Genomic DNA, 13,488 nt, shown 5'->3' with positions numbered 1-13,488 from the left:
GGAGCTAATAACACTACTATAACAAAGAAAACCTTCCAGGACATTGGTCTACAGGTCCCCTCTGACAGAGGGCGCCACCAGCATTGCCAGACTTCTTGCACGCGTTTTAGACGCCGAAAAAAATAAACGTCTTATTTAATTTATATTTACACATTTTTGACGATGCAAAAATTAAATGTGTTATTCTTTCAATATTTTGACCAGTTAATATAACTTTTAAATATGCCAGGGCCAATTTATTCAGCGAAAAATTGTTTATCAACGAAAACAATAAATTCTCGTTTATCTTTTTTCAAATTTCCGAAGGAACAAGAGCGATAAAAACGCGTTTGTAAAACATAGGAATATTTTTATTTACATGAGTATTCTTACTGAAAAATTTTAGTTCCATTTTTTGTAAAAAGTGGCAAACTAACAAATAAATTAACACGCAAATCACAGGCTATGTGCTAAACATTTTACCAGAGAGTGTATAGTATAGAGAGACGTCTCTTCCTATTCCCGTAATGTTAAAATTTCGTACATGGTTTTTGGACCATATAGGAATAGAATAGGCGATATTATAAAGTAAAATGGCCTTCTTGTTTTGATGGGAAAGACTACCTTCCACTATGCTTCCATTAGCTTCCCCACCAAAGAGCCTATGAATTCATCCATAGGCTTTAATTGTACTATTTCGTCGTCCCATTTTAACAAGTTCAGCAAGCATATCCGACTTTATACTAGCGCCTATTGAAGATCATTTCAGGATCCCTATACGTGATGTCGCTATTGGTAACTTTTCCACATTGAACGTCTGGAAATTGTTTCCTATCGTTTTAGGATGTTGAATTATTTTGTTTATAAAATAATTAAATGCAAAATTTCATTGGAAATAAAGAAGAGAGTACAGCAAAGTTTAACATTCATTGATGAAATAAATAGAGTAAATTTTAAAGTATTCTATTAATTTATCTTTAAGTTTTCCAGAAACAAAATGGGAATAAAAATGTTTAGGAAAAAAGTTAATATAGGTCTTAATAATAAAAACGCGTATGTTTATACTTTAGAAACTTTAAAAAAGAAAAACGAAAGTTTTGTTTTTTATTTGCGGAACAATTTCTGGCTGAACAAAACGATCTACGTATATTTAAACAATTTTAAAAATTAAATAAATTATTTCCACCAGTATTGAAACACGCGCTACTAGCTGGCGATACCGGTGGCGCCATATCTTATCCAGATCCTATGGGCATTTTCCCGCCAGAAAAATTATTACGGCTCTTTGAACCACACCGCCATCTATCTGATTTAAAAATATGGTACTTGTCAGTTGTCACAACAAAGAGAACCTAAACTGACGTCTTGTTCACGCTCAGTAATGACGTCAAAGTACCATCGTCGTCTGCGCATGTGTCAAATATTATTGAAACTCGCTTTTTTGAATAAATACATGTAATGTTTTTTTATCCAATATTATAATTTAATTGTATCAAGTACTATACTATTTTTGGTTTAATTATCACCTTAAATTCATGAAAAAAAATTCAAAGTGAAAACTTAACTGCATATTGTTTTAAATACTTACACAATTTCGTTTTCTCTCATTAGCGAATTCAATCGGAAGCAGCAAACGAATTTTTATAAAAGTGCCAACGTTTCGATCCGGTGTAAATCAATAACTTTCGCTGATAGTGAAATCATAGTAACCCAAAAGTGAGACTTGCTTTCCTGATATCCCCTTTCTTTTATTGTTATTGCACGAGAGTGTCAACTAGATTCATTACATTGAGTAAAGATGACCTTAATTTTAAATGAATATATACTGAAAATATTTATTTTCTAAATTATAAAAGTAATTAAATTTTATTAAATTATTTTCATAACTAATCTTCAATAGTGACAAATCACTATAAAAACCCTGGATTATTGTGGGACATGGGTTAATACTACCAAGAATTCATAGAAGTAACTAGAGTTATATATGATAACATTGTCCCCTGTTACCATGATCTTATACTTCTCAGAATGGGAACCCTGCCCCCCCCCCCCACCCCCCGAAAAAATATGTCTATAGGCAACCAAAGGTTTTAATAGCGCCACCATAGATAGTATATATCCCTGTCTAAGGCGCCACCAAGTGAAATCTATGTGAACTAAGTTCGTGTCATTAAAGTTGGCCGTTATAGGACTATGGCAGGGACCGATGGAGGGCGACATTTTGGAGCTCACCTGCTGAAATAAGGAAAAGCCCTACGTTACAAAACCTTGGAGGAATAAAACAAGTATACTTGTTTTATTCCTCCAAGACAAAACCGGCAATCAGAATTATAATCTAGGGTTTATATTTTTTTTGATAATAGAGAGGTTAAGCAAAGCGCTCTAGAAGTATTAACAACAACGTCGGGAGTACCTCGACGTTCGAAGAGGAACATTCTTTAAGCTCGCTTTCGTTTGCAATCGAATTTTAACCAATTTCACACCAGTGTACACGAAAATTTTTAAATGTCGTTTGAACAATACTAAAACAGGCTTTAGTACGGGTCTTGTCGAAATACAATTATTTGTTTCCTCGTGTGCCCGGGTGCACCACAAATGTATCTCTTTGTTTACTCTTAATCGTTCAAGGTCTAGGCGTATTTCAATTCAAACAAGTATTTACGCTTTTTAACAAGTATGCTGTTAGATAAATAATAAGTTTTCATAACTCTGTCTCGATTTGTTGAGTTGGATAATTATAATTATCAGTATTTGTATTTAAACACTATAAATATATTACGACATGTCACGTAGGTTCAGTGATGTGCGCGCTCGTATCTTTGGATACTTTTAGGATACGAGATGATACTTTATCCAAAAAATTAAAATTAAAATATACGATTTTGATATGATCTTCTACATTGCAAAATGATCGCGATAGAATTTTGAAGAAATAAATTCGGGAGCGAACTATATTTTAAAAGATTCTTCTCTTACCTAGCCTAGCGAAAAAAAAGAGCGGAATAGAGCTAGTGCTTCCATTTTTTGTATTAGAAATTACACGATAGATTTTTTCTGGTTTCTCTTCAATTTTGTTTGTATTTGAGAGGAAATATTTTAGCGCCATCTAGATATGCCGATATACACTATTTGAGCGGCGAACGTATCTCACGTGATACCGAAATATAGGCAAACCCGAAACAATGTTAAGTGATAGAAGGGAGAGGAGCGGTCAAAGGTCGCGCCGTTTTTCTGGCTGTTTTTTAACGGGTGGGGGGATAATTCCCTCTATCCCTAGGCAGACAGAGGAAGGAAAGCAAAGACTGATTCTAGCGATAAAAAGCTGCGCCGCGTAGCCTGAAAGGCGATTTCAAAACTAAAACTAAAACTTCCAAAAGTTATTTTTCCCACCGTCCCAACTCCCACGCAGTTAGAGTGTCACGTGTGTTGCAAACTGGCAGCGTGGGCTGTGGCGATGCAATAGCTTTATTTATTTTCCATAATTTAGTTTTTGAAAATACGAAAATTAAGATCGATTCTAATCCATAAAATCAAAATCAAATATTGGAGGGTTTACTATTGAATTAATAATAAAAAGATAAAAATTGAAATATTCATTTTAATACTTCGAACTTTTGATATGAAAAAATTTGATTCTACTTTCTCGTGAAACGTACTTGAAATATTTTTAAATATACTTTTCAAAATAATGAAAACTAAAGAAGTGTTTGAAATGATACTTATCTAAATCTTTAAAGATTTCTTCTGAAATTTTTCAGGCAAGGGCAAAAAAGAATTGAAAATAATTGAAACTCTCATATCTTAAAGAAATTTGAAAGATCGTGAAAAAATCAAAGGGCCAAAACTGAATAAAATGAAAGATTGTGAATGATTTTGTCGCCATCTATGCTCAAAAATATCAAAAATAAAATGATATTTACAGAAATTTCAGAGGGAAAAAATTGAAAGTATAGTATAGCTGCTGCCATCTATGTAAAAAGATACGAAAAAGATAGATAGAAATTTATTTGTGCATCACTGCGTAGGTTCGACAGAAATATGGCATGTCTTGAAGTTATTAAATCTTGGCTCTCGCGCTACAGGCGCCCAGGCGGCCAACCCATTCGTCGAAATTCCGTGAGCAAGGATTTTCCCCCTAAAAACTGTAGGAGTTCAGCGCCACGCTCGTTTTTTTTTGTTTTTTTTAGAAGCTCGTTATGAGCGATTGTAACGGGTGGGACAATTCAGTCCGCTCGTCCATTTGATTAATCAGGTGCGAGATATGTGTTACGGCCACGCCAACGGGGGGATACTTGGGGATAGGGTTGGGACACCCGTGGCGGAAGTATGACAACCACACGTTGGGGGATTAGTGGCAGTGGCGCCGATCCCATGGGGGCGGCGGGGCTGAAGCCCCCATTGGGAAAAATCCAGGGGGGCTTTGCCCCCATTGGTAAAACCGCCATCGTTAAAGGCCATTTACTTTTAAGCATCCGTAGCAAAAAAGTGTTGCCAGCAGCCTCATTCCAAGTTTATTAGTGAGTTTCGGCCCCCATTGGGGAAAAAAGCGATCGGCGCCACTGATTAATGGTCGTCCTCACACGGCCATCCACAAACTCTGCCTCCCGGACGCCTGGGATTACAGGAGTGAGCCACTACTCCCGGCCACGCTCGTTTATATATTGGCTTCAATGCAAAAACTATTCTAAAAATAATATTCCGCTAGGGGCGCTCAAACCATACACATATCTTTTGCTCATAGGTTAACATAGAAACTTCAACGAATGTGTTGGCCGCTGTATCGCGAACAGCGCGTGATCAAAGTCGGCCGTGGTAGTACAAACGGGAAAAGTAAAACGTCTAAAATTTTCACGTTACGACCATTGAGTTGGGAATATTAATTTAGAGATCCAAGCAAATCTGCTCCCCGCGAAACAAGTTTTTGAAAATTACGAATGTGCCGTCTCCTCTAAAATGACGAGAAAACGTTATCATATGACCCGTAGCGCCATCCATTATTTTGAAAAAAAAAAAATTGCCGGAAAACGCGTCTTATTTGAATGAATCATTGAGAGATAGACGGCATCACGGGTAGAATGATAAAGTTTTCTCGTAATTTGGGAGCAGACGGCAGTATTCTTATTTTTAAAAAACTTGTTTCGCGAAATACTGAAATCCGACGTTTTGATTGGACTTCTAGATTAATATTCCCAACTCAATGGTTACAACCGACACGGCCAACTTTGATCTCGCGTTATAGCGGCCAACATAATCGTTGAAGTTTCTATGTAAACATACTAGCGGAATATTTTTTTTTAAGAATAGTTTTTCCACGCTCGATATAGCGAGAAAATCCTTGCTCACGGAATTTCGGCGAATGGGTTGGCCGCTATAGGGCAAGATCAAAGTTGGACGTGCTCCCGACGTTGTTATTCAAACTTCTAGAGTACCCTGCTTAATCTCTCTATTACTAGTTTAGCGTCCTAATTAAAACCTCCTAAATGTTAAAAAAAACTCATATTTAATTATCCAAGCCACGTGACCACTTAGAATTAACCTTTAATTTGAATACTTGAGTTCTCTAATGATAATCTAACTACTTTAAATAGATTTTCTTAAGAGATATAGAGATGGCATATAGCATATTTGTAAAATAAATCTTAAAAGATAAAGGAACTATACGGAAATCTTTATTTAATTTGTTCTCATGAATCTTCAAAGCCACGTGAAATGACAAACTTAAAAAGGCATCTTGTGTTTTTTGGCACCAATAGCCAGTTAGTGTACATGTTACTTATCTATAATAAAAATCGATCTAAAAAAGCCCGTGATTCTAAATCATTTTAAATAAAATGTTAATAATCTTTATATAAAAAAAGTGTATCAAATAAAGACGGAAACGGTTGAGTTAATTAATTTTCCGGGTGATTAAATTTTGTTCTGTCTCAACTGCTGTTTGGCTCCCTTTTCAATGTTGTAAGCGTGTTGCGAATGACGAATTCCAAAACTATAGGCTGGGGTCTGTTGATGTACAACCTAAAATAAACGCAAAAATAATTTGTGAGTTAATAAATAGGATTAAAATCACACTTAGCGGGAGGGGTCTAATAGGTAAGCACATTCCAAAACACAGCCTTTTATCGAATTCAAAATGTACGAGCAGAAAATTAGCCGTTTCAGTTACCATAAGGCCACTTTGAAAACGAAAATTCAGAAGCTTTGTTAACTTGTCGCATTGTCCGCTAGGTGTCTTAATGGTAAATGAAACTACTAATTCGTTTTCTTCAAATCATCTTTTAAATTGTTGGATTTTCAGACGATATTTCTAACCTGTATTCGTAGTCTAGAGTTTTGAGGCAAATCTATTCCAAGACACGTTAATATTTTCTATGATGTGGTAAAGATGCCCACAAATAATTATTTAGTGACCACTCACGGAAGGACTTAATTTCCTTGGTTGGCAAATTACGATTAAGCTTAAACGTTACCTTGAACGTTAAATCGTCCTGATTTATCTATAATTTCACAATAGCTGGTTTGAAACAGTCTATACAGAGATATTTACGTTTTGGAACTTTGTTGATTTTTTTGTAAAGCGTGAAAAGTCTGTGGGAGCATTATCCTGCAATAGCCTCTATTCCTACTACTTTATTATGCAAAATTGGAAAGCGTGCGCCTTTCCAGCGGTCATTCCTCTAAGTTTAATAGGTGATAGCATAAATTGTTTTGGTCTTAGCTAAATTGTTAAAATGTACCAGGAAATTCGTCATAGCACTGCCTACTTCTATAACGATCGGGGTTGGTTGTGGTCAAAACATATTAGGGGCTGCTCGCTAAGCCTAGGTTAAAAACGTATTCTAATATAAAAGTCTAAGCAATTTTATAACCACGTGACTATTTTTAAAGGTTTCTACCGTTTGATGGCGCTCAAATGTTTCCCCAAAAGAAATTTTACCCAGTATAACTTTCAATGTATGCTATCGCCTATTGAAGATGATTCGTTAAAAGAAGATTCTGCTTAACAACTCACTGAGCAAATTTGGGTAAAACTCCTATCATACTATATCGGAGTGCAGATTTGGCTGGGTGTGAAATGGGAATTCGAAATTAAATTACTACCCCACAATGACGTTCTTAGAATGTTTTTAGGGGGCGCTACACAACGCTAGGGAACTAAAATTAGGTTTAGATTTCATAAGACAGCGCGTGTGGCTTGCGATGCTAAGACTTTCCAGAAGTTCATTACTACTTCTACTACTAATACTACTATCAAGAACGTATATATGTATAAGAACTTTGAACAAAAGGCATCGCTTGGGTCATGATTTAATCGGTTTGAGAATAACTCCGCCCTAAAATCCGCGTACAGCGCGCGCTTGAACTAGAAACGGTTTTAACCTTTAGCGGTTTTTTGGGCGGAATTATTCTGTAACCGATTGCATCATGGCGCCAGGTGCCAATTTGATCGTTCAACGTTCTTATACATATATACGTTCTTGCTACTATTACCACTGCTACAGTACGAAATCGACGGATTTGAAGCAAGAATCTAGCTACGTTTTAGCGGACATGTGGTTATTTACCGTGTTACTATCATCAAAACTCCGTAAATGAAAAATTTGATACAATGGCTCGGAAATATCTACGATGTTAGTGATTCGTTAAAGTCCATAATGTACGGACTGTGTCGAATACCAAATGAGAAACGAGGAGCAACCTGTTTCGTTATCAGCCAACCCTAAATGAAAGGTGTTAGTGTGTTCAAAAAGTAGAAAATTAATACAGGTTTAGCGGGTCAATAGACGCTTCAATAAAACATATTTAAGGAAATCGCCAAGAAGTAATATTTCCGAGAACCAGGACCAGGCTTGGAAATAAGGTTTATTTCTCAACTGGTCTATTTGGCCAGTGACTCCCAACTCTTGAATTATTTAAGTGGTCACGTAGACCAGTTTGTTAATAATACGGTAGATAATTTTGAATTAATAAACTGAACACTGGACCAGTGAACCCCTAGCTTTTGAATAAAAAAACTGGTCCGAGCAATTAATAAACTGGTCTTTGACCCAGTGACCACCGCTTATTTCCAAGCCTGACCAGGACGAGAAAGTTACTGATTATCTAGTGCTTGTTGTTCCCATTATTTCACCAGCCTATTTAACAAGGTATGTGCTTATAATATTGTTCTTGCCCCCGCTCTCGTAAAAACGTTGGCACGCCCCTTTTTCATGGCGATTTCCTTGAAGCCCTTTTATTTAAGCGCCTATTATAATTAATTATTACAATAAAATTATTAAGATTCACAACAGTTCAAGAGGTTAAACGTTTGAAAATTAGTTTAGAGAAAACGCTTTATTGAATAGATGCTAATTTTCGGCCAACTCCTACCTTTTCTGGAGAGTGAGCGCCTGGACCTGGTTTTTGAGTTCTGTCGCCTGGAATGGTTGTACGATAACTTAGCGTGTACGATGGAGATTTGGACTTGTAGGCGTTGGCAGTCACCGGCTCGTACTTAGCTGGTCCAGGGGACTAGAAAATTAAAAACTTCATTGACCGAAAACTCTTTGTGACAAGTTTAAAATTTCGCGACAGGTAGAATGGCGAATGTTAAGTAAAGATGGGTTGGAATCATAGAGCTGCATGGAAACGGTTTTTTACCATTTACCACGGTAACCGTGAGTAATACCGCGAGATTGATAAATAATTTTCGGTTAGGGAAAGGTTTTTTTTGAGTTCCGAATGGTCGGTAATAGATTTTTTTTTTATGCAATAGTTTGAACTAGGAGTATCAAACACAGCACCCCAGATAAGGAGAACGCAACCCGTCAAAAGTCGTGCATTTTCTTGTGTACATTTTTCATTGGTTAGACGCTTTAAGGCCTGCTGCCATCGGAAGGGGAAAAATTCGGAAATTGTCTTCCCCCGTAAAACGTTCAGCGTAAAGGCTCGTCCAATGCAATTTGTTAGCATGTTTAAAGGCTAGCTGCGTTCTCCTTGTGTTTGTTGTTCCTAGGTTTGAATATGTAGTTGGAATTTCAAGAATGGGCGGGAATGAGAAAATGAAATGAGAATGGTATGGTATGGAAATTGATATTGTTTCAATTGGAATAGAGCGTTCTATAAAATCGGTGTGGTGTGCTTTCCCCCTTTTGAGTTCGAAGGAGGTGAATGTTTGGCCGGTTTATCGTGTGAGAGAAAAATATTAATCTGGCAAACCCGTAAGAAATTGAGTGCAGTCGATTTTTAGGAGTAGCGTAGTTGTTAGCCTAGGCTTCACTAATTTCCGGCCGTTTTTCTTATTTTAAATGATTTTTGTAATAAATGTATGATGGCAAATAAGCAAAATACTAGTCCCAAATCCACGGGTTTAAAAAGAAACTTAGATCATGAAAATATTCTTAACCCCAAACATACTTCAACACCTAGGGTCCCTCCTACAACATTGAGTTGGTAATATTAATCTAGAGATCCAATCAAATCTGCTCCCCACGTTGTCTCCTCTAAAATGACGAGAAAACGTTATCATATGACCCGTGGCGCCATCCATTATTTTTGAAAAAAAAATATTTTTGCCGGAAAACGCGTCTTATTTGAACGAACCACTGAGAGATAGACGGAGCCACGGGTAGAAAGATAAAGTTTTCTCGTGATTTGGGAGCAGACGGCAGTATTCTTATTTTTAAAAAACTTGTTTCGCGAAATACTGAAATCGGACGTTTTGATTGGACCTCTAAATTAATATTCCCAACTCAATGTAATACAACTCCTAAAAGGTACGTCTCTAAAATATTCATATAAAGACAGGACATAAGCCGAATTCTCTTAAACCAAAGAATAAAAAATGTTGTTCGTCCTGCTGAACTAGTTCTATAGTTTGTATGAATTGTTTGGCCGGTTTTGGGCTGATTTTATAGAACGCTCTATTGTATGGAAATTGATATTGTTTCAACGGGAATGGTAATGTTTCTGCTTACAATGCAGCTCTCTGGTTAAATCAATTGGAGTAATTTAGTGTTCTTGTTGAGAAACTTCTAACACTATCTAGGCGATCGTTATTCTTAAGTTACATCTGACACCAGGGCTCCATTTGTGATTTGCTTACTCTTCGGTGGGATCTGTCTATTTAAAGCAGTGTCATGGCTACTCTTGCGTAGACTGGTTCGGCTACATAACGTGGATACTTTTCTACTTTTCTAGGATTTCGGAGTATGGTAAGAAGAGTAAGTCAAAGACGTCATTTTACTCCAATTCGGCGGTGGCGAATAGTTCAACTCTGGGTCAAAACATTTTCCCACAATGGTCTGTGATCATTTTAGTAGATAAATTCTGGATTAGCCATTGATTTTATTAGTTTACTCTTTACTTCCGCTTTTGCGTACGAATAAAAAATGTACCCCCAATACTTCACCCGAACAGTGTGTCAGAATTTATAGCCCGGTGTACCTAGTAACAGAGACCATACCATACGCCAGCGTCCCCCTAGCCCGGACAGGTGACAAATCCAGCATGGGTAGCAGAACCCTACTACTGATGGTCTCACCTTTGACGCAAGCCACTCAACCCAGCAGAAGGTGCAGCAATGGGTGGACCAATCCCCACTTCGCACACAGCAGTGGGATTAAGAATGGACGCTATCGCAACTCCAACCGACACCCTAATTATGAAGGTAAGGAGCCAAACCCTTTGGAGAGAGCTCCTAAAGGGGAACGACGAGCACACAGCAGCCCGCATAACCCGGCACAGCTGGCACCGGAGATCCCGGTGGGAGTCCAAAAGGCCGGGAGATGGGTCCGCCGTGCCCTCATACGGAGGCTCGCCGCCCCACAGCAGGCTACCCGATCCGCCGAGGCGACCAGTTTGCCTGGACCCTCTCCGTTAGCCTGAACCGAAGCTCAGTATTCAGCCCAAACCTGACCGAAGTCGGAGGTGGAGATAGGACCAACTGATCAGAGCTAACATCTCCCAGTGTGTCAGAATTTATAGCCCGGTGTACCTAGTAACAAAGACCATACCACCGGAGGCCTATCATCATAGTGCCCTACGCCAGCGTCCCCAAGCCCGGACAGGTGACAAATTCAGCATGGGTAGCAGAACCCTACTACTGATGGTCTCACCTTTGACGCAAGCCACTCAACCCAGCAGAAGGTGCAGCAATGGGTGGACCAATCCCCACTTCGCATACAGCAGTGGGATTTAGAATGGATGCTATAGCAACTCCAGCCGACACCCTACCTATGAAGGTAAGGAGCCAAACCCTTTGGAAAGAGCTCCTAAAGGGGAACGACGAGCACACAGCAGCCCAAGTAACCCGGCACAGCTGGCACCGGAGATCCCGGTGGGCCCCAAAAGGCCGGGAAACAGGACCGCCGTGCCCGCATATGGAGGCTCGCCGTCCCACAGCAGGCTACCCAATCCGCCGAGGCGGCCAGTTTGCCTGGACCCTCTCCGTTAGCCTGAACCGAAGTTCAGTATCCAGCCCAAACCTGACCGAAGTCGGAGGTGGAGATAGGACCATTTGATCAGAGCTAACATCTCCCAGTGTGCCACCGTCCTTATGGGTTACAAGAGCCGGACCCCGACTCCCCGGTAAAGCCACCAGTTATTGCACACTCTAACCCATTTAGGGCCACTCCACCCGAACAAGCAAATAATTTAATATAGCGTAAAAGGTGTACACCTTTTGTTCCCGAGCAAGCGATAAGTATCCACTTATTTATACAGATGGCGCCACGTATTGTAAGATACTTACATGTTTGCCGACGCCATTGAACAAATCCTCGGTTTTAGGTCTCATGGAGTACGACGGACTGTGTCTGTGAAAGACGTCTCTTTCATTGCCCAGAGTAGACGGAATTTTGTAACAATTGGGAGCTGCCAGGGAAGAGAAAATTACATGTTTTGGTCTACTTTTAAATTCCTAGCATATACAGGAAATACTACAATAACAAAGACAAATGCAACTACAATACAGCGAGGTCGGGATCGAAATATTCTTTAACTACTTATTAATTTATTTCTGATACAACTGCTTGAGGTGGAAAGGTTGGAAGTTCTACACATCTGCGCAATGACTTAAAATTCAGATATGTTACAGATGGATAAAACCGGGTACATGACGACGAAATACTTTGTTTAGACAATACTGTTGGTACAATAAATTTGTATTAAAATAATGTGAAGAAGATATGGTCAATAAGCGGAATTTTGGCATAGTATATTTAACCTATTCTAAGGTAACCTAACCCAACCTAAGGTTCAACAGAGCCAATAAGCATACCTTAATATAGAACAGCACTACGAGGAGATATATACCTAACTGTGAAGCACCGCTGCCAATCGGTGTATACCTAAAGATTGGTTTCCACCAACGCGCGTAAGAGCGCGTCATAATGTTAATTTTTTGACGCGCGTAAGAACATTTGCACGTTTCAAAGTTGAGTGTCGCTTTTTGACGCGCGCTGGTGGAAACCAAGCTTAACAGTGAAGAAGCGCTACCAGGCTATATATACTGACTGTTTAAGCAGCGCCACCATGCGGTAAATACCCAACAGTTTAAGCACCACCACCAGGCGGTATTCTCGGTTTCACACAAAATTGCGAATCGGAAATAGTATTGTCTAAAAATGTCGAAACACAGGGTTTTCGTCGTCGGCAACCCGGATGTACATTAAGGCAGAAGTGTAGAACATCCGTAAGGTAAAATAGTAGTTACGATACAGAAACGTCACAACACAGTAAAAGCAATACGGACGAAATAGTTGGGTATTTCAGACTACCACTTAATATACATTTAAAATTACCCGGAATTTCTTTTGGTTTGGGAACTTTCCCTTTTATTCCGAAAGAGTAAGCGGGTGCAGCCGGTACAGCGACGGGACCTGCTTTTTCGGGACTATATGCTCCCGGAGCTAGGACCAATAACACTCTTCCGTTTAATTCAGCCAAACGCGAAAGTAAAATAAATAAGCCTTTTGAAATTACCAGGAACCTGATCAGGTTTTGGATATTTCCCCTTGAGTCCAAAAGAATAAGAGGGTGCAGCCGGTACAGCGGCGGGACCCGCTTTCTCGGGACTGTAAGCGCCCGGTGCTACGAAAAAGCTAAGGTTTATTGTCGTAAATTCTTTTCTAAAATATAGTAGAAATGTTTCGTTTAAATTTACCAGGAATATTTTCTGGCTTAGGATCTTTCCCTTTCAATCCGAAAGAATAAGAGGGTGCAGACGGGACAGCGCCGGGACCAGATTTCTCGGGACTGTAAGCTCCAGGTGCTGTGCCATGCGAAAAACGAAATCTAACTTAGCCATGCTGTACTATGCGCATTCACAATGAATAAGTCATAAAAACCGTATAAGTAAGGAACCTTTCTCAAATGCGAACATTACGATTAAGATATACACGAATAAGCGCTTCAATAAAACCTTTCTCTTAACTTCTCACCCTGTTTAGTGAAATCCGCATCACCGGACTATTATTATTTTCGGTTTTTTGGTTACCATCTTAGTCAGGCTAGCCAAAGAGGTCAAAAATT

The 13,488-nt window shown here is 39.0% G+C and overlaps 1 protein-coding gene across 3 annotated transcripts in view; it reads right to left on the bottom strand.

Annotated features, from left to right (window-relative positions):
* Window positions 1–5,628: 5,628 nt before the first annotated feature.
* The window catches only part of LOC149957684 (ciliary microtubule associated protein 1A-like), a 38,957-nt gene continuing 31,097 nt past the window's right edge, over window positions 5,629–13,488 (bottom strand). Inside the window, exons 5-10 of one of the 3 annotated variants that reach the window (XM_090165707.1) lie at window positions 13,121–13,228; window positions 12,940–13,047; window positions 12,759–12,866; window positions 11,708–11,829; window positions 8,347–8,487; window positions 5,629–5,994 (exon numbers count right to left, since the gene is read on the bottom strand). In XM_090165707.1, coding sequence (XP_090021833.1) covers window positions 5,887–5,994; window positions 8,347–8,487; window positions 11,708–11,829; window positions 12,759–12,866; window positions 12,940–13,047; window positions 13,121–13,228 — 695 coding nt within the window. In that variant the 3' untranslated portion in view covers window positions 5,629–5,886. The remainder of the gene's footprint in view (window positions 5,995–8,346; window positions 8,488–11,707; window positions 11,830–12,758; window positions 12,867–12,939; window positions 13,048–13,120; window positions 13,229–13,488) is intronic. The other 2 variants (XM_090165708.1, XM_090165709.1) reach the window with 2 other exon arrangements.

The sequence above is a fragment of the Leiobunum rupestre genome, chromosome 2, assembly GCF_980474605.1.
Source record: "Leiobunum rupestre chromosome 2, qqLeiRupe1.1.hap1, whole genome shotgun sequence".
In the NCBI taxonomy this organism is placed as follows: domain Eukaryota; kingdom Metazoa; phylum Arthropoda; class Arachnida; order Opiliones; family Sclerosomatidae; genus Leiobunum; species Leiobunum rupestre.
The sequence above is the reverse complement of the archived record's forward strand: the minus strand, read 5'-3'. Positions and strand labels throughout refer to the sequence as shown.